We start from the raw sequence: 26,852 nt of genomic DNA, 5'->3' as shown, positions 1-26,852 counted from the left end.
TAAATGTGGAATTACATGTGTTTTATACATATATCTGCAATTGTAGGAGACTTTGGTGGACTTTGTTGGATAATTCAAAGTCAGTCATAATTGCTAGAAGAACCAAAATGAACTGCAAGAAAGAAAAAAAGAAAGGCCGCGGACAGATCAGAGTTTGAATGTGTGGCACCTAGGAGTTAGATCAGCATGGGGTAAGGTCAAAAAGCATCATCTTTGACCATTATCACCACTAAGTTTAATCATTTCCCCATGTTCTCATGCTGACTCTCCTTTCCTTACCTTCACAACTCTGTTATAACTTTGACCTAGGTGTCACCAGAACCGAAATACAAACCACACAGCATGCAGAAAGCTCAAATAACAAAGACGCCAATATTCTTCTATTTATTTTAGTGTTTTTTGGCCCTCTGGAGGAACAACTGAAAAATCATAGATAAGACTAGCAACAACAGAAATCAGAAGAACAATGAGGACAACAATAAAGACCAACTATCAGATAACGTCACATCTTGGTGGGCAGTGTTTCTGACTAAAATTGGATTATATGCTGGAAGGCAGCACAAGTTTATGGGTTTTGGCTCTCTCACCTGAAGCGACCCCTGGGCCGCTCTGATTGGATGGACATGTAGCTGGTGCTACTGATCCGTGAGGCACTGCTGGCGCGAGAGATGGCTGACACATCACTGACATCACTGTCTGAGGACTTATGGGATACATTATCACAGCTCCGCCGCTGCTCTTTATAAAGCTGTAGCAGAGAAGGAGATGCAGCAAGTTGAGACAGCAGGTTTGACTGTACACTGACCAGGCAATCCATTACAAACTACAGGGGGTTATAGAGGTACGGAATACTGAGTACAAAAGAAGACAGAGGAGAGTGGGAAGAGATGTGAGACTTTACCTCTCGTTTGTTCTTGAGTGCCCTCTCCAGGTCCTGGCTGGTACTGGAGGGAGCTGGTGTCCTGTAGGAATGTACCTTCATCTGCCGTGTCCGCTCCTCTGAGGCAAGGGCTTCAATAAACATAAGCATTTTTCACAGTGTTCTACAATGTATACAATAAAGATATGAACTCCTTACACCCTTTTTAGAGCCTGTACTATGGACATTCACTTCTGACCCTCACCCTTAAAACTGCATGATGTTACTTTTACAGTAGTAAACAAATAACTCAAAGCAGTTGCTGAGTAATCAAATTAATAACTGAATGATATGCCTAGCCTAGAAAGCATGTCACTGTGCTGTACCTTGTTCTACACTGCTGCTTTTGGCAGGGACCTGGGGCAACTGTCGGCCCCTACGTGCTGATGAAGAAGTCCCTGTTGATGAAGAGTATGCAGCGCTGGCATGCGGATGGCCCCTGGGAGGGAGAAAAAGAGAAACAAGCAAAAGAGAGAAATAAAACAATCAGTCAATTTTGGGCATACAGTAAATACAGTAAGCAAAGTGTTTACACATTGTGTAATTAATTTATTACCAGTCAGAGTAAAGCAGAATTAAAGAAAACATACTACAAGGGAGAGGAGAACAAACGAGAGGCAGAAAACACAGGAAGTAGGAGTGAAAGAGACAGTTGACATTTAGAAACAAGCCAGGTCTGTGGGAATGTGAAGAAACACTATTTTCAGTGTGGGAGCTGCAGGAATACAGCAAAAGGAGATTGTGTTTGTGGGAGGGTAGTATATTTTAGGATTCAGGAGTGAGAAGGGGTCTGAGCCATGGGCAGGGTCAGCACCTGTCCTCCTTGGGATATGCTTGGGCTAGAGCCCCCTCAGGTCACCTTACCCAGTGGAGGCAGGGATACCCCCTTTCCTCTGGAGCCCCTAAGAACAGAGGTAGGCTGTATTCTGCAGACCGGTAAGGAAAGAATCATGCAGGAAAACACAGTAAACAGAAACAAAATAACCTACAAAATTAAAAAGCAACACAGAGACAAGCCAAAAGAACAAAAGCTGAAGAAGACTTGAATGAAAAGGAAGACAGTTTATTTATATAAAAGTGAGGAAGTGAGATTTAGGGAAAAACAGGGTGCCATGGATAAGGCCTTGAGGCACTCCAGTAATAATCCTGTGGAAACGTAACACTTGAAAAACGTTTCTGTTTAAAGACAGCAGAACCTGTGCCAAACGGAACAATCTGACCTTAAATTGTGCAGAAACTACAGATTGGGTGCTGATAAAAGACAATGCACATCACTGGAAAATAACAATTGCACATAAAGACATTGTAATGAAACTGGGTGTACCGATTACAGTATGTACATAATTATTATGTGATGGTAATATGAATGTGACATGGAGTGGTACTGAATGACTCCTTACCGCTCACTGTCAGATATTTTCTTGCCAGGTTTCTGACAGCTAGGCTTGTCCAGAGTTCTTGACTGCCTATAATATGTAAATGATTCAAGTAAGACAGAAATAAAAGGATGAGCGGAAAGCACTGAGTGGTCAATGGAGGTTAAAGGTAATGCTGTGCATTGAATCACACTTTAAAAGTTTGGAATCACTTCATTTTAATCTTTTAATATTATTCCACATTTAGCGTCCACTAGTATATTGGAATTACTGTATACATTAACCTAAAACTATAAGGAATTTTATTTATTGAAAACATTGATTCCAAGCTTTTGAATGGTAGTGAATTCTGGTCTGACTATAATGGGAATGAAAATGTAGGTTTCGGGCACCCTTGGCCAAATGACACATTTTGGGGTTTTTTTGTTGAGAAGTAGTAAAAACAACCTCTGTAGCTAATCAGACATCAAAGTCTGTATTTTATGTCTTTTATAACATAAAAAATACAAAAGTATCATCATCAGTGTGGCCTGAGCACAAGTTTTGACACTGTACATTTTGACACTGTAAGTTTTGACACCGTGTTGCAAAGGCTCTTTTTTTGCAAATGTAAAGTGTAATTAGGAACTGATCTAGTAGCTGAAGCACAATTTCAAGATTTTTACACCTCTAAGCAACTGTCCAACAGAATGAAAGTAACTGATTACCACAAGACAGAAGATGGCATGGGAAGAAAGATCAAGAAAATGAAGAGAACTGCTCAGTTGCTGGTAAGACAAGAATATCAAAACCCCAATATGACTGCCAAGAACCTGCATGAAAGTTAAGCTGTGTCAAGAGGGTGGTGCACTATCCCACTGTGTAATGTTGCTTGCACACAAGATAATCTACAAAGAAAAGCCCAAAATTGTCCTACTACCTCATCACAAAATCTCAGTGTTCGAAGTATACTAGAATATAACATTCTTTGGCCACAATCAGTGATAGTACATTTAAAAAAAAACTAAATCTTAATTTCTTATAAAGAACACCTTGCCAATTATGAAGCAAAGGGGCAGATCTATCATGGTTAGGGATTGTGTTGCAGCCAGTGGAAGCTAAAAAGAGGATGTCTTTTACGACAGAATAATGATTTAAAATTTACCTCACAGTCCACCATGGACAACTTTTTATGTTATGAAAAAACAAGTAACTGTACATTGAGATATGGTGATAATACAGTGTATGTGTTTAAGATTGTGTTAACCCCTTCTCAATAACAAAAATGCCAAAATGTGAAATTTGACCAAGGGTGCCTAAATGTCTGTATAAGACTGCATTTTAGACTTCACACATTGTCCTTTGAAGGCTTTGTGTGCACAGTATACCTCTGTGCCACTGGCCTTGCACTGAGGTGGTTTACTGTCTCCTGAGTAGGAAAAATGGGCTCCGAAATCCAGCTGATGTTTGCGATGGGGTCAGAGACACATGGGTAACAGCAAAGAGAGGGTACAAAGACAGACCCATACACATGATTACAGAATGGATGAAACACACATTTCAACAAGAGTTTTGTGTTAGGTTCAGTTTTCCAAAACAAACACAATGAAACATGAATAATGAGTGATGCACAGAAGACATTGATGCACACAACAAATGCTTATATAACAGATTTGACTTTGATGATATCTATTCAAGAAAGACTTGAAGAATTGTAAATCACTGCAGCCTGTCAAGCAGTCTATTTCATGAAAACAGTCATTTTTACCTACCTTGACCTGACTGAGATGCAGAGCTAAAAAACAGGAGGACTTTTGACTGAATTAAGAGAATGTTTGACTACAGTAAGTTTACTGATCACTCTGCTCCTCCAGTTCACTAACCTTAATATCCACACTGAGCTCCACTAGCTCAGGGATTGCACTTTACTGGAATTTCCTCTACTGTATCTAAGCTGTGTACTGTATATACTATACAACAAAGTGCACTGTACACTTTGTTTACATGACTATGTGATGCTGTTTACAAACACCAGACTTGGTCGACCTCAGCATACTACACCTGAACATACCGTACTCTTCCATTAACACACACAACAGCCAATTGTAATAGCTGAACTACATATTAGGTATTAGCATAGCAACAGATTACACCTCAAATCACACTTCTGCATTTATGCACATATTGTACTTATTGTTTAAGCACCCTGCCTTGTGTTTTGTCCATTGTTCTTGCACTACTGTCCCTTTTCTTTTATCTATTAGTGCACCAGAGATTTAATCTTTAAAAATTTAAAACAGTGTTTCATTGTATGCTGTTTTAGTATACTGACAATAAAGTTGAATTGAACTGAATTGAATAAACGACAAAATCTGTTTTCAGTTACCATACCATTTGAAGTTGGTCTGTCTTTACATTTTTTCACTGTTTTCCATTGTCATAATCTGTAAATCAAGCTTGCGTGGTCTATTGTAAGAACATTAAGAACATAGAAGTAGATCTGACTAATTCTGAGGGATGTTAATGCACTGCAAAGCTGTACACATGAATCTAGTGACAATTGGTAACCACAATAGTGACAGGTCAGAGCACAGAAATATGGCAAATAAGAAAGAAGCTGAAGGAATCAAAACATGTTGTGAGATAGATTATTGTCCAGTTAATTTATTGTGCACTGACCTACAGAATGCCCCTGACCTACTGACCCCCCTCCCCCCCCCCGCCAAAAAAAAGAACACCTGAAACATTTGGGACAGACTCTACACTAGGTCGAAGCACTAAACTATACAGAAAGCAACATAAACTATAGGAAGTTCAAGGAACAGGGACACAATACAGATACAGATTGACACTGACAGCCACAGGTCACACTTTTTGGCAGCGGGGGGTGCTAAAGAGAAGAGCAATTCTAGAAAAGAGTTCTCGCACATAATCTACAGCACTCACAGTAAAGCCAGCTGAGGGTTCAGTTCCGTGAATCAAACCAGAATACATGTAGTACACAAACATCACTCAAGATAAAAGCATTAGCTTAGCTAAAAGGCTAGCTGAGGCAAGCAGTTAGCACAGGGTTAGGTCAGGGTTGTCAGGGTTAGCAGGTGCGCCAGGGGACAGGGGTGGTACCTGTCGTCTTCAGGGGAGGCGTGTTGGATTAGAATCCTGGGGCTGGTGGGTCGGGTGCAGGGGGGAGACTGGGTGCTCCTGAGAGAGTGTGTGTCCACAACCAACAGATTAAAGTGGGAATGGGAAAGAGACAGAGACAGGGACTGTGTTTATCTCACATTTATGATGTGTGATGCAAACGCTCAGGGGACACAGTTCTCTGAACCTACCAAACACGACACACCCTGCACAGCACAACACAACCTCTAAATCTCTACCACACGGCAGAAGGCAGGAACACGTGTGTGTGAAGAGAGGCAATGGAAACGAGCACACAGTGCTGAGTGTGAAATTACACACTAAACTGACATTCATTCATTGTATGCACAAGTCGAAAGGTTCCACTGTAAGTGAGAATATGAAGAAGGTGCATTCTGATCTTAAAAGAGAAACACACAAGCAAAAATACTAATAAGGCATCTACAAAGTAATGTGTACTACAAGTCGTTAAGTTAAATAAAGGTGATAAATGCATTCTCAAATAATGTAACAAGTCTGTGAAAAAACACCAAAACAAGTCAAACTATGCGACAAAGAAAGAGGTCTTATGAGTACCTTTCTCGTTCTGGTGAATTGGAATTTGAACCTGGTCTCAGACAGTTGGTACTAGCACTTCTAACCCTGTCAAGAGGGGGCTGCAGATCACTAGGATCACAACATGCCATCCAACGTAGAGAGGAAAGGAGGGCAAAAAGACAAAAACAATAAAAAATAACAAGCAAAGAATATTAGATTCCAAAAAAGAACAGGCATGTCTCATCATGGCAAAGGAGACTGGAAAGCATGCAATGAAACCTGCTGACAATGACAGAAGCCACATGATCCTCCAGTTTACGTGGCTAATCTACTTACACTTTAAAAGATTTAGGATGATTTTTGGGTCCATCTTGGGTTAGCTAAGTGTATGGTCTAAAGCTTACCTAATGGTGCTGTCATCAGTGAACCTGAGCACACGCTGTGCGACAGTTTGGCGAGTGGCAGAGACCACTGACGGCCGGGGCTGAGTCTTAAGACATGCAGGAAGGGTAAAACTTAACATGCAACCATGCATGCAGACAAGGGAGCACACACACACATACACACACACACACACACACACACACACACACACAAATACAAAACATATAATCTTCAACAAGTGAAAAGTTTTATTATTATTTTTACAATGATAATAATAATAACCCAGAACTGTGGCATTGCTAATGTAATAATTTGAAGGGTGTATTGTCTTTGAGCTTCCACAGAAAAGGTGAAGAGCAGAACACCATGGCATCAAATGAAGATATTAGTATTAAAGCTCAACTGATATAAAAATATTGTGGCTTACACAAATTTTAAGAGCCTCCAAAACTTATACTCCAATAGTTTGTGTTTGACAGTGCTTCTTTAACAGATGTGACTGCCAGTTAATATCTGTCACATTTCCTACAGAGTAATAACTGAATAATATCAATCTTATATATTTTTTGATACTTGGTTATCTTTTAGAACATACTTTGAGGGTTTGCAAACTGTTGACTGAGGAGACATTTTATCTATTTCTTTACAATCTAATATATGGTATATATGTAGGGTAATCTAATATATATAAGACCTTAAGTGACATATTATTTTCCTTCTATTTCTATTTATTTATATTACTTGTTGATTAAATGCTAGTATATGTTGATGAATAGATTGTTTTTATAAATATATAAATATGATTAATATTATTATTTTTTTCTATATATTATAGTTTCTATATATTATATTATCTTATATTTAATTATATTTATATTCATGTTTATGTGTTTAATAATTTTAACATTAAATGGAAAGGAGAGGTCTTGGGGAAAAAGGCATGGAAAAACTAATAGTTGATACAATGTTGATTATATAATAATAATAATAATAATATGGAGTGGAGTTGAACTACCCTAGACCTTCTTGTGGTTTCTTCTTAAATACATCTGTCTAAGGTCTCTAAAATGTCTATGGGCAATATTTTTGCTGTTTTCAAATAAAGCATAGGTCGTGGACATCTGGGTCTATTCCAGTTTACCAGTTGGGCTCTAATTAACATAAAGTACATCATTACATTGGAAGTGATTTTAATACTTTTGTTTGTCTTGTTGAGTGTAATGTGTTTGAACAATATGAAAAAAGGGCGAAAAACACATAAATAATTAACACAACATGTAAAATTGAAAGGGATCCCATTTTACTTAAAGCCTCAAACTGGAAACACTAACCAATTGTTAGTACTGTAACAACAAAGATATTCAACATATAGATTTACCATGTTCTGTCTAAGTAAGTTAACCGCTAGTCCTTGTTGGTTGGTTATAAAGTCTTGGGCTTTAAGAGTAAAAGGGAATTCTCCTTCCAATTTGCCTCCTTACCTATATATGTCTTTATGAATGCCATTGACTAAGAGAGGCATCTTAGGTGGGAGTGTGCTACTGTACTTAGAGTACCTTCTGAAGTTAGAACAACGTGCAAGCATGCAAGAAGTGGATACAGTAAAACAAAGTAAAACAACAGCAACTGTAAACTAGAAAGCTAAGAAAAAGCTCATGCTTTACTTAAGAACCAGCTCCTGCCAGCCATTTGGCCTCTATATGGAAGGTTCTCTAAATAGTTCGCTGACTAAAATAAATGTCACAATAACACTTGAATAAAGTATGATGGTCATTTTGAGGTTAACTAAACTGTTGCCTTGTAGAGATTGTTGGCGTTGTATTTGGGCTGTGGGCCAATAAGGAGTGGAAAGTTCCACTGGTAATGGTCAGAGTGCTACTATGCTGCAGCTGAATACCGAGCAAAGTGCACGTTCCAATAGAAATACTTGAGAATGAGTGCACCTAAAGAATATGACAGTATCTATGTACTCATTCAATTAAACTCAATGCACTTCAAGGGACAAACAAACTAGAAAGAGGTGTATTGGTGACATGAAAACAACATTCTAACTCCTAGTGAAGATCCAGTCTGGGCCTAATATTTTACCTTTTTGTGTGCAGGCACTCTGCGCTCCTACCCCGCATTGATCTGTGTATCAAGATGACCTCACTGCAATTACCATGAAGATGGGTGACACATGAGGAAATAAACAAACAACAAACATACCAAACAATAAACCAGCAAACACAAAGAAAGAGCATGGGTATAACAGGACTCTGAGCAGACACTAAATATATTTTCAGAACAGGAGTAACTTGATAAGGCGTGATAAGGGGCACTCATTTAAAGGAGCAATCTGAAATCTCAAATTACAGAGCTTATTATGTGATTCCTAACCATGAAAAATGACCCTCTGGACATTAGTGACCATGTGAGATGGTGACTTTGTTATATAGAAGTAAAACAGTAAAAAATGCTAGAGAATACTGGATAAATCATTTTTAAAAAGCAAGTATGGATTCTGCATGGAGTGCTCTTTTCAGGGGTACAGGCCTATCCATGTAAGATGCAGTGCAATCTTACAGGCTAGCTAAGGTCAATTGTTGAAAAAAGGGTGTTCTCTCCTGGCTTTCCCTTTAAAAAAGGTAAAATTACAGGCAGTGTTATGTACAACAAATTACAAATCAATATAATTTCAGACAGCAGATCATCCTTCAGTCAATTTCAACACTGGATAATTATTGTATTTGAAAGGCCTCTTCAACAAACCCATCAAGTAAAGACAAGCGATATGCTATAAGGCACTTAAGGAAAAGATCATATTAATGTCATACACAAGCACAGACAATTCTTTACCTGTCATCCACATACTCTCTCTCTTGTACACGGCCACGGTCATGATAGCGGGTGGGGGAACGAGATCGACGGCTATGCTGAGCCTCATCTAAACTCCTGTACAGAAAGAGAGAGAGAGAGAGAGAGAGAGAGGGAGAGAGAGAGAGAGAGAGAGAGAGAGAGAGGGAGAGAGAGAGAGAGAGAGAGAGAGAGAGAGAGGGAGAGAGAGAGAGAGAGAGAGTATGTGAGTTATTACTGTTCATTTACTGATATACTGATATACAGTACCAATCAAATGTTTAGACACACCTAACTGAATGTGTCCTGATCATCATCTTAAAAACATTTGCTGGACATTAGTTTGATTTTGCTTAAGTAAGGTTTAGCGTAAGTAAAGACCATATTTTATTTTTTTTAAGAGGACACTGTGGACACCATAGTTAAGATGTCGTGGCTGGGGGGGTCATCCTAGCATTTGGTTCAAATGTTTTTAAGATGATTATCAGCACACATTCAACCAGATGTGTCCAAAACTTTGACTGGTACTGTATCTCTAAACCAACAGAAAATAAATAATAATAATAATAATAATAATAATACTGTCATGAAAAAGATGAAACACTTTTCTTATGATTCTGTTCCATGAAGTGTGTTACCTCTGCATGGGGATGTTAGCAGGCCGTGACCTGGCCCTGCTCTCCTCATCTCTATGAGGGGATACGGAACGAGAGCGATGGTGCGTTGACCTCTGCTGCTCAGGAACCTCTAAAGTGGTCCGCTCTCTCTCTCTCTCCCTTTCCCTCTCCCTATCTCTCTCCCTCTCTCTCTCCCTCTCTCTTTCCCTTGGTCGATTTTCTGCAGCTATAAATAGACAAAAACACAAGCAATACAAACAATAATTAAAAAAAAGAAAACCGCTTCAAAAATGCTAAAAGGAGTAAACAAGCGTCCAGGTTCAGTTCAGTTCAACTGTAAATGTGCATGCAGGAAAAAAATGAATAAATAAATAAACAACTAAAGATACCCATTTCATTCCTGTGTCTTTTTTCTCCCAAAACAGCAACCACATCTGTTCTAAACACTAGATGGACGTAAACACCCCAAATGAAGGTGCCAGGCCAATGTGTGAAACTGACTACGTAGCATTTACCCAGCAAAATATATTCTGCATTTACATTCAATTAGCTAGCACTTTTTAGTAAGCATCTAGAACATCTTCCCTTAGAAGAGCCAGCTATAGAGACTCTGAGAAACAGGCAGTTACAATCCAAGCTCCCTTGATAAAAGAAATTAATCTTTTTTTTACTGATACTATAGCTGTTTTTGGAGAACAAAAGCAAGGTATCAAGGATAAACTACCACAAACACTTTCATTTTCTACTCTTTACCATGCAGAGAGAAAAGTGAATGTAACATGTAACACAAAAGTGATGTGTAACTCTGAGGAGAGAGCACAGTGGCTTTTCTTTGTACAATCTACTTTGGCTTTTCTCCTCCTCCAGTGTTGACATGCACATCTTGCACTGTGTAGTGCAATCAAGGTCTACAGAGAAAAGCACTGGAGACAGGTCACTGCCTATGGAGCCTCTATAAGTCTTCCCTATAAGTAGCCAGTATATTAAGCACACTGCATACCTTTAAACTAATTGAACATGCAATTGTTCCATCAAGTATTCCATTGTATGAGTTAGTGTGCAGTCATGTACTGGAATGGGCAAGACGGGTGATCTTAGTTGCTTTCAATGTAGCATGACACTTGGCTCTAGGCCTGCTTAATCCCACATGGCTTTTTTCTTGGGCTTTGTGAATCAGGGTGGTCAAAGGAGAATGGCGAGAGTGGCCATGACCATGCAAGTCACATTTGGATTCAACATTAGTGTGCTGAAAGTCATCTCAGAACAAGCTAATTGGGCCAACTGTAGCTAGAAGGACTATAATAGCCAAAGACCATGGTGGGTGGGGGCCAATGCTGTTAGTGAAAAACAAGAAAGAAGTGTGCACAAGAGCATTAAAATTGGCTTGTAGCTTTCACCTGGCATATGTTACGGCCCCTGATATTTATTGGATAACCTCTAATCAGCACAGCATATCTGAACAACTGTTCTTCTTAAACAATATCTACTGATCGCAGTTTTCATGATCAAGATTTATACATTCACCATTATTTTCTTATTTGGGAATTGTGCAGTTAAAGGGTATGCTTTCAAATAGTAATAGGGGAGGCATCGTCGCATGGCACATATTGTCATCAAATTTCATTGCTCCAGTGCCAAACACAGCACACAGGTACACTATATGGACAAAAGTACTGGGACACCCGTTCTTTCATTGATTATTCCGAAATCAAGGGTATTACAAAATGAGTTTATCCTGCTTTTGTTGGAGTAACTGTCTCTACTGTCCAGGGAATTTTGGCATGAGGGTGGTAAGGCTGTACATTACACCTGCAGACAGCACTTAGTAAAACATTGTTCCTCAAAGCATCCAGCACCCAGCATGTGGAATTCATGCCTAGGTAACCCCAAACGAGGCACAATGTGTACTTAATACAAGTGTACTTAATAAACTGGCAACTTTTAATGTTTTAAAACCTTTAAAAGCAGCATTGTCTCCAGGAGGTCTACAGCAGAGGCTTTTAGTAGCAGGGAAAGTCGTCTGCCGGCTGCTTGCTTCTCTCTTTCTGTGTTCTATTGCACAAATCACAGTGTAAGTACAGAGGTTACTGGTGCCATGCCCCCCACCCACCTGCAGCCACTACGCCAATACCATCATCATAATCTGTTTCTGTGATACGCTGAGAGCCTGCACACACATACACATACATACAGACACACATTTGTGGACAGACAGACAGACAGACAAATTGAAATACAGACAAGACAGAGGGAAAAAAACATTTATATGTACATGAACGTGATTTTTCGATGAGAGAAAAGACAACATGTACATGTATGCACATTTACAGCAGCACTTCATATACACACATGCACACACACATATGTGACATTAAAGACATTCATAAATGTATAAACTCAACCACAAGAGTCACAAAACATTAATGAGATTACTTTCTCCCTTTTTAGTATGTGTGCTGTTTCATAACAGCGCTAATGATAGTCCCTTAAACTATCAAGCATTTTTCTGACTTCTTTGGCTATGTTCTAGGTCTAAGAGAAGTGTACAAGAAGTGTACGTTTGCCTCCCTGAAAGGAGCAAAATGAGTATTGCTTCCATCCTTCCATCCCACACCCTGTATTCACATATTCCTCCCCATCCACTCACGCTGCAGCTTCTTGGTGGGCGTGTCTGTGTGGGTGTGTCTACGGGGCAGGTATGGCGAGGGGTGGGGCAGCGGGATGGAAGAGAGGTCGTGAGTCTGCAGCTTGTACCAGTGAGGCTTATCATCCAGCAGAGCAGTCTCCAGCTCAATTAGGATCTACAGGATGAAAAACGACGATACATTAATGAAGAATGTTACAAGGAAGCTCTATACAACCACAATTAGTTTTACTGGTGAGGTTTGGTAACGTGATCTGTAGAGGTAATGTCACTGACTGATTCACAAGGGGGGTAAAGTGTCTGTATAATTTGCTTAAATGATCATAGACTGCATTAAAGGTCAAAGCGTATGTGCAATATTCACTGCATTCAATAGTATTAGGACCAAACTTTTATGATACAGCCATGCAGCATGCAGTGGTAAAGAGAATATATAATAACATAATGAGGACCCAAGTTGGCAACATGCCATGCTAAGCTTATCTTAAGATGACTGGTGTCTATCACTCACTATGGTGAGTGCAAATGACCCAAAGGAGCTAGAGCTGCTCCTTCAAATGTCCTCTGTTTTCTATGGGCAGGTTGGGCATAAGCTTTAAATATTTCAATATATCCTAAGTGGAACCCAAGACTGTAGTGAACATGGACGCGGTGGTTCCATTCGTTTCTGTTCTGTAGAAATGAAGCCAAAATTGTCCATCAAATTTGCAATGAGAGTCTGCGCAGCAGAGACCAGAGGAGGAGCCAGACTAGCTACTCACTTGCTATTCATTTTCTACTGAATTGTTTAACTGAAATTGTCACTCCCTTGTTGACCAATAGGCAAGGGATTCATTGCTTAGTCAGCCTTTTCAGTCAGAGAGGGACATGATCCAAGAAAAACGGTTAATTAAACATATTAAAATGATGAAGTGCACTTTGTGCAGTAACAGCTTGCCTGTGCTAGCAAAGAAAGACAGTACATGCTATGAAGAGTTCCACTGTAGTTTTTTGGGGAAACTGACATGCATGTTTTCCCCCCAAAAAACCTTTGTGGTAATGTTGTTGAACACACAATGTATATGCTGTACTGTGCAGCCTATAAGCTCATAATCAAAACAGTGGATGAACTATTTCTCAGCAGCAGTATCCCTAGAAAGATCAATGTTCAATGCTGTGAACTTTTTTTTCACAAGACATTTGCTCATTGCCTTTATGTGTTCACTGCTAGGAAACAGAAAAGTGAACTGATGAATATTTTTAAGATACTTAGCCTAAAAGAACTAGCCATAGTAGTAGTGATGGATTATGCCATGCCACTCCTGGCTTTACTGGTTTATCAGTAAGAAAGCTGTGGCATTTAACTATTTAACATCATGTACCGTATGTATAGCTATAGAATGTTTTTACAGCAAATAAAAGCTGGTGTGTATTTTTACAATGTATTTTTATAGTTAAGGATATTTAATTAAAAAGGTTAAGGTTATTTTTAAATTACTAATTTTATCCTCTTATAAAAACAAATCCACTTCAAATTGAGGCTTAAGAGTGTCATACAAATAATTGTTGTTTTACATACCTCTCCCAGAAAGTCACTTTCCTCATCCTGCACTCTGGGCTGGTCCCACACTGTAATCTCCAGCATGTGCTCTCTGAAATCCCGCCGGTGCACATGGGAGTACACAAAGGTTTGGTTCCACTTGGGCTCCAAACTCTTCTTGACCGTCTTCGTTCTCCGCTTGCTTTTATCACTGAAAAAGCCACAAAAATTTACTACATGTAAATTTTCAGAGGAAAATACTTACTTTAAAAAAACATGACCATAAACAAACATCATATACCATATACAATGGTTTCTACTAATGAAGAAGTATTTAGAAGGTCTTTAAAAAGTCTGAGCACCTTCTATCAGGCAGGAAGTACATTTTGACGTAAGGGTTTCGGGGTCGTCCATCCACTCTGGGGGGCAGCTCTTTGGCCTGGAGCACGTTCATGATCAATTGATGGCCCACCTTATCATACCACATTTTCACCTGCAAGAAACACAGGCACTGGTTTCATACACAGCTAATAAGAAGAAAGCAGAGTGCATGAGTAGCGTGAGCTGAGTAGTATGATCTCCACCGAGAGCTGTCCAGGCAGGAGCTGGGGTGCATCTCTCAAACCACTGGGGCTGGAAGGGGACAGGACAGATATGGATGGCCGCTCCATCTTCTGAGATTCGAAAGAGCTTGAACCTGCTGTATAGGTACAGAGACAACAATGGCACCACTAAAATCACAACTGACACCATGCTTAACCGAGGGCTAAGCAACCAGCTCTTATTCCAGAACATGACATTTGAGGAGGTACTCACTAGATTCTAATGGAGGGTGTGATGTTTCTGGTATTCTCGGTATATCACTGGAAACAAAAAATGAATTCATATAATTGCAGTGTAAAAATGTTCTCATGCATCTCACACACGCTTATGCATATAGAGCTGTGACACAGTAGGATCTGAACAAAACGGCTGATAAACATACGGAGCAATTGGGAGGTATACGTAGAACAGTTGCTGCCTCTTTCTTTGAGGTCTGCACTTTCCACAGGGAAATTGACAGAGGCAAATGGGGAGAGAGTTGGGGGGGATGAGGAGTTTGTTTTACTTACTGGCAAGATTTATACACCCTTCGCGAGTGTTTGGAGAGAAATCAATGAATACATCTTTTTAAAGAGGTAGGAGGACAGTGCAAAGGAGAATACAATGGCTAACACTGAAAACTAAATACAATAGGAGCATAAATTACATCAGAACTCTGCACTGCTGAAGTAGGCTGGACTGAGCAAACACTTGTGCTTTGAGTGCAGACTTCCGCTTGAAAAGACTTTGACAAATCTCTGTGCTTAAGAGATCCTGCAGGTCATTTGCCACTAAAATAACACTAGCTGTGGCTAAAAGAAACAGATCTCATTAACAACAGAAGGAAGGTAATGTGAAGACTTACCCAATGGGCCTTGAAACAACTAATTCGACTTGGGGGTCCATTTGGGAATTCAAAATGATATTGTAAACTTCCTTCTTAGTTAATCCTGGTAATGATTTACCATTCCACTGTAGCACCTCATCTCCTGGAGATACAGAAGAACAGAAATGGAAATGTCTGAGCAAATTCACTGTAATTTCTTGGTTATGTTGGAGATCATTTGTTCTACATCTCAATGGTGAAATCCTGTGCGTGGATCCGTACTGACAGATAAATGGAAGTGAAGCAGAACTGAGCTAACCTGCCCGTAAATGTCCCACCACGTCTGCCAGGCTTCCTTTTTTAACTTTGGTGATAAAGGCCCCGAGTCTCCCTGTTTCTGTGATCTTTCCCCCTACCACCTACACACACATTACATTTAAACAAAACACACCACACACTTAACATAGTGAAAGGGCATCAGAGAAAGGGCAAAACAAGAAGGAATACAGTCACTGTCACAAAATCTGTGAGTAATATTACTATGTGGACCCATGTCTGTGTGTGTGTATGTGTATGTAACAGGGTGTAATTGGCATCAAAGCTGTGTGTGTCACCTAACCTTTAGCCCCAGCAGTGCTCCAGCCTCTTTGGGCATGGCCGTGCGCTTGCTTAGAGTGATTCGGCCGATTAAATGATCACCTTCCTTGGAGGGTTGCCATGTAACCGGATGCTGGAGAGAACAAGGCAGTGATTTAATCCCATCAGTGGTGAAACTCTCTCATTACATCTAACCCTCACATCACCTTTATTCACACAAACACACAGACAGACACAAACAAACATATACAGTTAGCAAAAAAGACCACAACAAAAGTAATCCATTAAATATTCATGTATATCAGAATATTATGACCACCTACCTAACGGTGCAAATAACCCTCCTTGGCTTGGATGACACTAGCGAGACACTGTGGCATGGACTGTATTAGGTGTTGAAAGATCATTATAGAGATTAACTGGTCCACAGTGGCACATTCGTGGAGTACCGCATGTGAGAAGTCCATTCTTGGTGCACTTTTTTACGAAGTCAGCGGTTTCTGAGATGCATCCCTTCACCCACATAGTCATATCAGAATATTATGACCACTCCTGCTTTGGAATTAACTCAGCCTGGGACTCCACAGATGCCATATATATATATATATATATATATATATATATATATATATATATATATATATATATATATATATAAGCAAACAGGAGTTATGGTCGTCATGGATAAAAGACATGATTTGGTGCAATAATAAGGTACTGGGCGAAGGGTGGTAGCATATCGGAAACCGCCAACATACAGAGCAATCAGCTCACCACTGTAGTTCAGTTAATCTCTATAATGAACACCTTGCATCACCTAATACAATCCATGTCATGATGTCTTCCTAGTGTCACCCGAGCCCTGGGTGGCTATTCCAACTATTAGGTAATAATATTCGGCCAATTTTTACAAGACATAAACTGCTGATGTCATTGTACATCAGAGAGTGCTATGACAAGTGAGACTTGCTTAAAAAACGCTTTTAAAGATGACTATGTAGGTTCATGTCAGTTTTAATAACATAGTATATATGTAGCTTCATGAACACTACCCTTCAGTAAAGTGTTATTACACCTTATTACACAGGCAAAAACAATAACTGAATTAATTATTTACAATAAAAGGTTCAGGTTATATTTATAGATGTATGGCTGTGTCTTCACCCATTTCTACACTGGGACTTTTGCACCTTTTGTGGTTCTACCACATTAAATGTGTCATTTATAAAAACAGCCTTTCAATCTACACCACATAAAAGTTAATATAATGTACAGGAATACATACATGCCAAACTGTGGGGTCCAAAGGATAGCACTCCCAGTCCCCTGGTAAACAGAGGAAAAGAGAGAAGAGGCACATGGAGTGAGGCCTCAGAGTGCAGAGAGCACCACAAACATGCAGTCTCACTGCCCGACGAGCTGCTGCTTTACGCTAGCCAGAACACACACTCTCCAAACCTGCTGTATACACTCACAGCACTCAGTTTATTGAACATTTGGGCTCCATAGGGGCACACTTTGCCAAGCTGTCACCCTAAAGCATGGCCCTCTCAGCAAACCCTGCAGGACGAGGGCACGAATGGGAATTAATGGTCTGCTATGCTGCTAAACTTGTGTTTGCACAGAGTCTAAGAGCTTCATTTAGTCTCTTGACAGAGGAAGCTTCATGACATGCAGTTACACTCATACACAAACACACACACACACACACACACACACACACACACACACACATACAGAGGCAGTGTCAGAGCTTTCCATGACGTTGGCCTCATATTTACTCTTGGCATGCTTTATGGAGGGGCACCATGTGCGCATGTGTGCCCCTGCACTGACCATTTTCTGATTATTCCTGAGCACATGGGACATCTCAAGTGCCAGAGGCGATCAAAAGAGTTGGGTATGACGCACAGTAGAGAAGCAATGAGCTCATGGTTTACCCACACTCTGGAATCTTGTTTACAAACTATCTGAAGCACTCAAAATTTACTTACGAGAATGACTTTTTAAAGATGTAACAAAGAACAGATTGTAAAAATGTAAAGTAATGAAAAATGTGTATTAACAGATACGATGATCATACACTGTATTCACTGTATGATTGTGCACTCTGACATTTCCAGCTGCTTTTAATGGTAAGGTACATCTTTATAGATGTCATTCATATTTTCTCCAGCTCCTGTAAGACCATTAAAGAGCTGATCTCACGCAGAGCTAAAAAAGGAACCTGTGCATAGAAGGCTTGTTTGAAATGAGCTTTGATTAACCACTCGCTGCTCTTATTCCCTTTTTCTTCCAGCCAGACTATCTAACTCAGCTGGAATTATGGGCTGGCTGAGGAGTTCAGGCGATGCATGAGGCCAGGGAGAAAGAAAATGAGAAAAAATAAGCTCTATGGAGAGATAAGACCTAGGTGGCTTACTTACAAGTATGTCAGAAGCTTAAAACTATATAGAATGCAATGCATCTTTGTTTCTTCACCATCTAACCCAGTTCTGCTCTGAAAAGTGCTGCCCTAAAAAAGTTTCTCTAAAACATACACACACATAAAAGGCCCTCTGCAAATATACCAACAGACAGCTCATACAAAAAAGGGGGTCAGTGGTGATGTCATCAGTGTGAGACCATCACAGTTCCAAATGGCAAAAATCAATAGCTCTGCGTGGTTCTTCAAAACCAGCCACGCAAGGAAAATACCAACACAAAACCCTTTTTTTTTGTTGGTGTTTTTAATTTTTTGACCTTGTCTACATCTGGCTTGTCCTTTAGAATATTTATTTAGAAATGCTCCAAAAATACTTAGAATAAGATCTTTTTACATTGACCTTAATTAAAAGTTAAGAGGGTTTTTGGAGATACAAGGGTTTTGCATGATGGCAATGTTAATATTAAGTATATAATAAATAAATAAATAAATATATATATATATATATATATATATATATATATATATATATATATATATATATATATATCAAAACTAATTAGCTGCTTAGCTGCTTTTCACAGCTCTTTTGTGTAATATTCTCATGCTCCAGATACCCTGTCATCTGCACATCTGCCAGGCGACATCACCCAGATTTAGAGCCAGGGCTTCCACATTACACTTTCAAATGACACTGCTGTTAAAAAAGTGGAAAGTGCAGAGATCCAATGTCTGCATCCATCTAAAATGCATCTAATGTTTACATGCACACATAAAAATGCATCGTCTAAGAAATGTACACTACTGTTCTTTAAAAAACAGCACAATACATGCTAAAAAGTACTCAAATGTTTAGTTTACACTGAATAAAACTGCAATCTAATTCTAGCCATCAGTGGCTAGAAACGCATCTCTTGCTTATGATGCTGCTGTTGGCCACTGCAGTGTTTTACAGTACTAAGAGTTGCAGCAAACTGGTCAAACACACAATGTAATAATGTCTGAAAGGAATATCAGAACCAGTTAGTACAAAACCATCAAAAACACGGCACAGTCACGTCAATATACAAGCTAACACAAGCTCCTAGAATCACTAGAGAGTGGCACTCATGCTCATAGTCTGTGTACAAAACTCTTGTGGCCTCTTACCTGCAGTGTAAATGAATGCTCTCAGTCTGATTAAGTCCTGTTACAAGGGTAAGAATGAGTTGGTGTACTGTTCATTCTCTTTTTTTCTCTTCTCTCTCTCTATCTCTCTCCTGGTCTCTCTCTGTATCTCTCTCTCTTTCCCTCTCTCTCACCCTGCTGTTTACATTTCATCCCCAGCTTGTGTTAATACACTGACCTTTTAAGTCTGTGTTCAACCACTTTGTCCGCCAAACAGCAGCTACCATGAGCACAACCTTGCCTGCCCCACACCCCTTATTGGTTTAGCTCATTGGTCCAAATACACACACAAGAACATTCAAGGCACACCACTTTCTAAGAATAGCTGCATGTCTTTGTCTAGCTAAGATGTTAATAAGAACAAGCAAATATGCCATTTTCTGAGCATTACATAACCTAATGTAGATGCAGGCATATCCAGAAAGAATCCTTAGACAATTGGCAGTTGAAACAATTTTGTAATTGGTAGAATTCCTTTCTCAGGTCAGGACTATGTTTAAGAAAAGTCAGTCCAGGTTTATGCATACAGATTGATTCACATAAACTCACATTTAGACTAACATACTATGTGTCAGTTGAGATACTGAGTAGGTCCTCCTTGTGTTGCCGCAACAAGACCTATGTGAGGTGGGGCCCCCATGGATTGCATCAAATGAGTCTTTGGTGTCAATGACCTTGCTTGGAGCACTTTTGGTAGGTACTGGCCACTGCATACCAGAGAAAAAAACATACGACCTGCCTGATGCTCTGGAGGTGTTCTGACTCCGTCGTTTAGCCACTACAATTTGGCCCTTGTCAAAGTGGGTCAGATCCTTATGCTTAACCATTTTTCCTGATTCATCACCTTTAAGAACTGACTGTTCACTTGCTGCCTAACATGTCCCACCCCATTAACAGATGCCATAGTTGAAGACAATCGTTTTCACTTCCCCTGTCAGTGTAGATAATGTTATGGCTGACAGGTGTATATGTAAATTACCCCTGTTGTAATTGGCCAACCTGTAACTTTTGCTACAGGTTAGTCTTACTGTTAAGGCTTATTACCAAATAATTACTATTACTAATTACTAAAGGAAGTAAAGGTGATACAAAGGGTTCTTTAAGCAATGCCACAGAGCAGTTTAAAGAATGCAAAACAGGGGTGGGCAATATGGTAAATGTATAATATTATTTATTCACCATATGGCCCACCCCTGTTTTGCATTCTTTAAACTGCTCTATGGTAAATATATATCCTGATATTCAAAGGCATTTTCACAATAAATTATATTTATCGTAATATGTTGACATGCAGAGAACCATTTTTGTCAAAGAGATGCACTTACAGATTTCAGTGTAAAGTTATTTTCCAATGTAAAGACTCACAGTAAAACACTCACAGCTCCTTTACAAAAATGGGAAAAAACTTTTTTGTAGCACTGCTTAAAGAACCCTTGTGTACTACACACGCACAGTACATGAACTGGGCAATAAGTACTAGATGTGCACCACACGTGTATTATGCAATAAGAAAATGTTGGGTACGACCTACCTCTCTCACTGACGCTCTCAATCTCCACATCCTCGCAGCTGGTGTACTCAGGTGTGGAGCCACCCTCCTCCTCTGAACTGCTGACCGACATTTGTCGCTTGTTGCTACCGCGCTTGGACTTATAAGGACGGGGCGGAGGCGGCCGAAGGGACTCGGACTGGTCAGAACTGAGCGAGTCATTGCGCAGCATACTTTCTGCCTTTTCCCGTTTGGCCTTGCGCAGCATGGCGGCCGAGCCAGGCTCCAGGTGGCTCGGCTGCAGCTTCCTGCCCCATTCTGGAGGTTCCCTGAGCTCAGGGGCGCCGGCGGTCGCGGCAGGGCCCACCCGGAACCCTGGGGCTGGCGGCTGGGGTTGTGGGGTGTGGTTCGTTTTAGAAGGAAGAGGTTGCATGGCAGGTCCGCCCTGCCCCCCAGTGCCCCCCACGGTCCTCTCCCCAACATAACTTTGCTGCTGGCCCTCAAGAGAGGCCTGCCGCTCGTCTGACCACCTACGACTCAACATACCCTCCTTCCTCACCTCCCCAGTCTCCCTTTCACCCATGCCTCCCTCAGCCTGTCTGCTCTGGGGCGCTTTCGGGTGTGGATGGCCCTCCTGCTCCCCAGGCTGTGGCTTGGCCGGGTGCCGTGTAGTGCCAGGCTCACCTCGGTACTCCTCTTGAGGTGGCCTGTGTTCGCCCTCTGTCCTTCTGGGTTCCCCTACACCACTCCTGTCTAACTCAGCATCGCTTCGCTCATGTGATCGAGTCTTGACTAATCGCCGGCTCTCCCTGCGACTGTTCCCTGCGTCCCGTTCCTCTGAACCCTGGGACTGGAGTTTGGGCAGTCCACGTCGCCTCTCGCTCCTTGGCCCAGCCTTGCCGTTCTGATCTGAGGTTGAGGACTGCTTTTTCCTGAGAGAGGAAAACATGACATGACTTCTTATTGAAAGCTTTTTATAGTTAGATTTGTGACATACATATAGCATGTTGTTGCTAAACACAAGCATACCTGCATATGTGACTACATGATAAATAAGCTGTTGTAAGTAATAAGTACCATACATAGATTGATGGAATCTCATTTTGTATAGGTAAAAGTAACATAAATGACTTAACAACAGCTGTATAATGATTTCTTTCATAAAATCAAGCTATTTATTTTAGTAGACTTCCACTCATTATGCTAAGCTAAGCTAAACTAAAGTGGCTCTTTACACTGCACACGGAGTAATGAAAATGCTAAGACCAGACCAAAAAAAAAGTTTAATTACCAAAATGTCAAAGTTCCCTTTGAGGGCAAAGTAAACTGTTACTATATTTAGCAACAGTGATTAAAGTATGAAGACAAGTATGAAGTCAACAAAACTACTGAAATAACAAAAAATATGGCAATAATCATGATTGTCATTTTCAGTTTCAGCACAGCAGAAAGGGAGAAGCTGAGTACCTGTCTCGTGGAGGTTCGCTGCGGGAGCGAGATGAATTCGTGTCGGCCTGTCCAGCAACAGGGCCTTTGCTGGGGTGAATGGAGGCAGGCAGCTGGCTGTCATGGGCAGTAGAAGCAGAGGATTCGAGGGGGATCTGAGACCTGGAGCGCACCTTCTTCTCTCCTGAGGGGTCTCCACACATAGCTGGGTCACTCACTGCCGTCCCCAGCCCCGCTGGCTTCGGCTTTGGCCCCTGTCCTGGAAACCATTCCCCTGATTTGGTGAGGATGTCCTGCTGCTTACGGCACTGGTTACATACCCACATTACCTGCAAAGAGTAGAGCATTTCAAGGATGGTGAGCTTAGAATTAATTTAACCTAGCCTGATAGAGGGGCAACAGCATTGCATCGCAATTGCATGAATTAAAACTAACAGCAAATTCCTCCATGATGAAGCACTTTAGTATCTTACAGCTCACAAGTTCTACAATTTCTAGTCAAGGCAATTACTAGAAGTCAAATCTTCATCATTCCAAATAAAAGACAGAACAGACTAATTGCAATTATGTAACATCAGTAGCAAGGAGGAGGAGGTTGGCTGCAAGGGCAGACAAGCTTTATTACAGGTGACCTGAGAGCCCCAGTCATTCTTACAATTAAACTCAAGATAGCTGGTGGACAAGTACATGCTTGAGAATATTCAGAAAGGATACACACTAGAGATACACACTCAGCTCAGAAGAGAAAACTCCCAACATTACATAGCCATTTAACATATGGCTGCATAAAGCCAAGAAGACTACGCAATAGGCAAGATATGCTGAGGGGTGACTGGGTTCTTGCAAGGATCAGGTCAGTCTTAATTAATGTTAGGTGAGTAATCATAAATTTATTGTAATCAATGTTAAATGTTAAATTGTAATATTGATTTATCTGGCCTCATCTCTAAATTAATGCCATAACTGATGCTATCATGCAGCTTATTTTAAAGCATTAACATTGAGGATTCAGATAGATACCATCTCTCAGAGTAAACCCACCTTTTCTGTTAGCTTCCTTTAACGCAGTTCCTATGCTGCAGCTCCAATAAAATGGGATGCTCTTGGAAGCCACACATAATCCTATGGTGACCATGCCCACTGGCAAGCTTCGGCTAGAAGGGGTATAGACTCTTTCCGATATTGACTGGTGAAGCAGTGGAGCTGTATTCTCTAGTGTGATGGAGCTCCATCCAATATCTTTGTGGTGAGTTGGAGTTTCAGATCGTCCAACACCCCACCTCACTAATGCTTTTGTGGCTGAACGCAAGTACAGAGGCGACTGAAAACCCTTCCCAGAAGAGTTGAGGCTTTTACTGCGAACAATAGGTACTCCTGATTTCAGAAGAAACATTGGATGAGTTGGTGCTTATACATTTTTGGGCATTTTGTGCTTTATATCTATGGGGGGAAATATGCTTGTAACTATTTGAGTTGGTTTTAATTAAAACTTTATTCAGAACACATGAAATAACTAAAGTTAGCTAACTTAATGTGGGCATTGTTGACACTGGGATACAAAGTCATTGGGTGTGTGGAATGGAATCATATGGCCATAAAGCATACACATTGACCATGTACTCCATGGAGATAGCTGAAGGAGCCATGATGAGAGTCATGGCAGGCTAGGTCCTGTTTTCATAGGCATTAGCAGCTCTATCCATCACCCTCCCCCATATCCTCACTTGGTCCCTGCTGATTCCCTCAGAAGGAGACTGATGGAAAGAGAACACAAAAAGACCTTGGCACATTCCATATTTTCCTTCTTTTTTTCCACCCCTCTCCTCCTCCAGATTGCTTTTGATTAAAGTGTTGGGGGGTGGGGGGCATAAACACGGCTATATTTATCCAGGCAGCCACCCAGCCAGTACCATCAGGAAGCCGCAAACAATTCCCCAGCTCGCTGCATAGCTTTGGTGGGTTAAGACGTTCTTTGGCCCCCTGAACAATGCCAAACCAACACACACATGCACAGAGGGACACACACTTTCACATACACAAACACACACAGCCTTCTGCTGCTGATGTATGTGCCAGCAAAACACACTCTGTGGTTATAGCAGGATAACAGAGTGTTCACATATGCCACCTGCTACCAAAACTCTTGTCCTAGTTTTTGTTATCCTTCAAACATTAAAACTTAACAATGCATACCATCTACGGCACAGATTGCACAACTGCAACCAATGTCGATATCTACAGACAAACAGATCAGAAAACAGTCATAAGAAGACCCATTCTAATAATAACATAATATAAGCAAAAAAGCCTTATGTAGACTGCTTCCAAACAGCATTCCAAGATTCCATTCCAAAGATGCTGATGAAATGAAGGTTGGTGCTTAACTTAATTGCATGGGTGAATCTCAGTGACAGTCCTAAATGGCTGATACACAATGGTCAGAATACAGAATTACTTTGATGGAGTAATACTGCAGCTCATTTTGCTAATTTTATTTAAAAATAATGTAGACAATTTAGACAAAACAAGGCAAATGTCATTTTAAATTCAACTAATTGCCAATGATTTTCTTAATCATGGTCATATTTCTGGAGTTGTTCAAACTGGAGAGCAGCACATTACCAGCAAACTCTGCTAAATATGGTTAAAATGGTTTACTCTGCTAAAAAAAAAAAGTAAATGCTAGCTTTTAACCTTTCTTCTCAAAAATCTCCACACTCTCAAAAGTAAGGTAGACTACCTCAGGTGACCGCCAAACTGCAGCTGTGGGAGGTGAACTGTGGAAAGGATAAATGCTAACCAGCGAATATCTTTATATCGCATGGTACTGAGAGGAAATAATAATAATAATAATAATAATAATAACAATAATAATACTGAGTGTTGAGTGAAGGATGAAGTTGAGTGACTGGAGTTGGAGGAAAAGTGAAAATTAGTAACCTAAGCTTTGCTTAGCTAGCTCAGCTACAGATTCACAGAGTAGCACAGCACAGGAGTTTACAGCTGCTTCTGACTAACTGCTGCTCCACAGACATGACATAAAGACAAAGAACATGTGTCTAAGCAAGCAAATTTGAGCAACTGGTGCTGGAGTAACATAAAGTCACAATACAACAGGTTATGTCCATGACCCGCCTGTGTTCCAGCTAACGGAGCCTCTGATCCGTGGCACATGGGAGCAGCCATGGGAGCAGTGTAAGTTACTTCGCTTTTAGATAGAAATGCTTGTTGAATGTGTGTCCATTTCTGGTTTATGACATCCAGGTCTGCTTGCTATCTTTTATAAGAAATGACTCACACCTGTTTTCACACCTGTTTTCATTGGCCTTTTTTTTCACACCAGTTTTTAGACCGTGAAATCACCAGTCAGCAGATGACCACAGCACCCCACCCTGTGGCCAAAGACCAGCCAACCCTACTATCCGGCAAGACTCGGAAATAATAAATGTTTTTGTTACAACATTGCTTTACAACATATAAATATGCTATGATATGCTGTGAGCCCATCATAGATCCATATCTTGTTATTTTCTTCACAAGCCCCAATAAAGCAATATCAGTGTTTTCTTTCAAAATAACATGGAAGTAAATAGCTGAACATTTTCCATCTCAACCAAAGATAAATACTTTGGATTTCTACATGAAAGAAAATGTTTAATTAGCAAATGCATTCTTTAAAAGAATTAGAAACTAAAGAAACTAAAAATAATAAATAAATAAACATACAGAATAAAGCCCAAACCAGAGAGAGACCAAGCATCTTTTGGGCCTGGCAACTGGAGTCAGGTGAGTGAAGGAATGTAGGGATGAGGATGTTGTGTAATAGAGGACTAGAGAAGCACTGAAGAAGTTTGGGGCAGGAGGTGCAGGTCATGGCGATGGACAGTGAAAAAAACATGTCCTCATTGGACAGGCCTGGCAGTGCTCCAAACTAATCTAAAGCAAATCAGCAGCAGAATCCCCCAGCTGTCAGGCACAGGTCTAGACTCTCACAGATTGGGTTAGTACACTACTACCACACCACCAACACTTCACACCCTTACACAGCTCTATGTGTTTCTCAGTGAGTAAACTGTTTCTATTTACAAACCGTTTGTTCAGATATGCATTCATTATCATATTACATTTGACAGTAATGTGATCATTCCTGTTATATGCAGATTACATTTTATACAAGCATATTTATTCATGGATGTTTAGTTATTATATTATATGATATTATATTATAGTAAAATACCTACTTGCCACTAAGATCTTGGTATGTCAGTGAAGCAGTTCAGGTGTGATATGAGGCAGGACAATGTTGTCACTTTCTAATCTGGCACAGTCACATGGATATCGCTTTAAATCTGTTAAACTAACCTCTAGA

The 26,852-nt window shown here is 40.4% G+C and overlaps 1 protein-coding gene across 14 annotated transcripts in view; it reads right to left on the bottom strand.

Moving 5' to 3' along the window:
• rims1a (regulating synaptic membrane exocytosis 1a) overlaps positions 1–26,852 on the bottom strand; it is a 74,928-nt gene that overhangs the window by 9,080 nt on the left and 38,996 nt on the right. For 5 of the 14 annotated variants that reach the window (XM_072678114.1, XM_072678115.1, XM_072678116.1 and 2 more), the window contains 21 exons: positions 22,505–22,812; positions 21,080–21,969; positions 17,242–17,282; positions 15,979–16,089; positions 15,679–15,778; positions 15,399–15,522; positions 14,768–14,814; positions 14,536–14,651; positions 14,314–14,444; positions 13,991–14,162; positions 12,436–12,589; positions 9,810–10,014; positions 9,175–9,270; positions 8,425–8,487; positions 7,818–7,895; positions 5,992–6,081; positions 5,398–5,475; positions 2,320–2,385; positions 1,246–1,358; positions 902–1,011; positions 588–748 (listed from right to left, as the gene is read on the bottom strand). In XM_072678114.1, coding sequence (XP_072534215.1) covers positions 588–748; positions 902–1,011; positions 1,246–1,358; positions 2,320–2,385; positions 5,398–5,475; positions 5,992–6,081; positions 7,818–7,895; positions 8,425–8,487; positions 9,175–9,270; positions 9,810–10,014; positions 12,436–12,589; positions 13,991–14,162; positions 14,314–14,444; positions 14,536–14,651; positions 14,768–14,814; positions 15,399–15,522; positions 15,679–15,778; positions 15,979–16,089; positions 17,242–17,282; positions 21,080–21,969; positions 22,505–22,812 — 3,254 coding nt within the window. Of the gene's footprint in view, positions 1–587; positions 749–901; positions 1,012–1,245; positions 1,359–2,319; positions 2,386–5,397; positions 5,476–5,991; positions 6,082–6,356; positions 6,468–7,817; positions 7,896–8,424; positions 8,488–9,174; positions 9,271–9,809; positions 10,015–12,435; positions 12,590–13,990; positions 14,163–14,313; positions 14,445–14,535; positions 14,652–14,767; positions 14,815–15,398; positions 15,523–15,678; positions 15,779–15,978; positions 16,090–17,241; positions 17,283–21,079; positions 21,970–22,504; positions 22,813–26,852 lie in introns of all 14 variants that reach the window. The other 9 variants (XM_072678117.1, XM_072678128.1, XM_072678127.1 and 6 more) reach the window with 7 other exon arrangements.

This window comes from Salminus brasiliensis, chromosome 4 (assembly GCF_030463535.1).
Source record: "Salminus brasiliensis chromosome 4, fSalBra1.hap2, whole genome shotgun sequence".
NCBI lineage: Eukaryota > Metazoa > Chordata > Actinopteri > Characiformes > Bryconidae > Salminus > Salminus brasiliensis.
The sequence above is the reverse complement of the archived record's forward strand: the minus strand, read 5'-3'. Positions and strand labels throughout refer to the sequence as shown.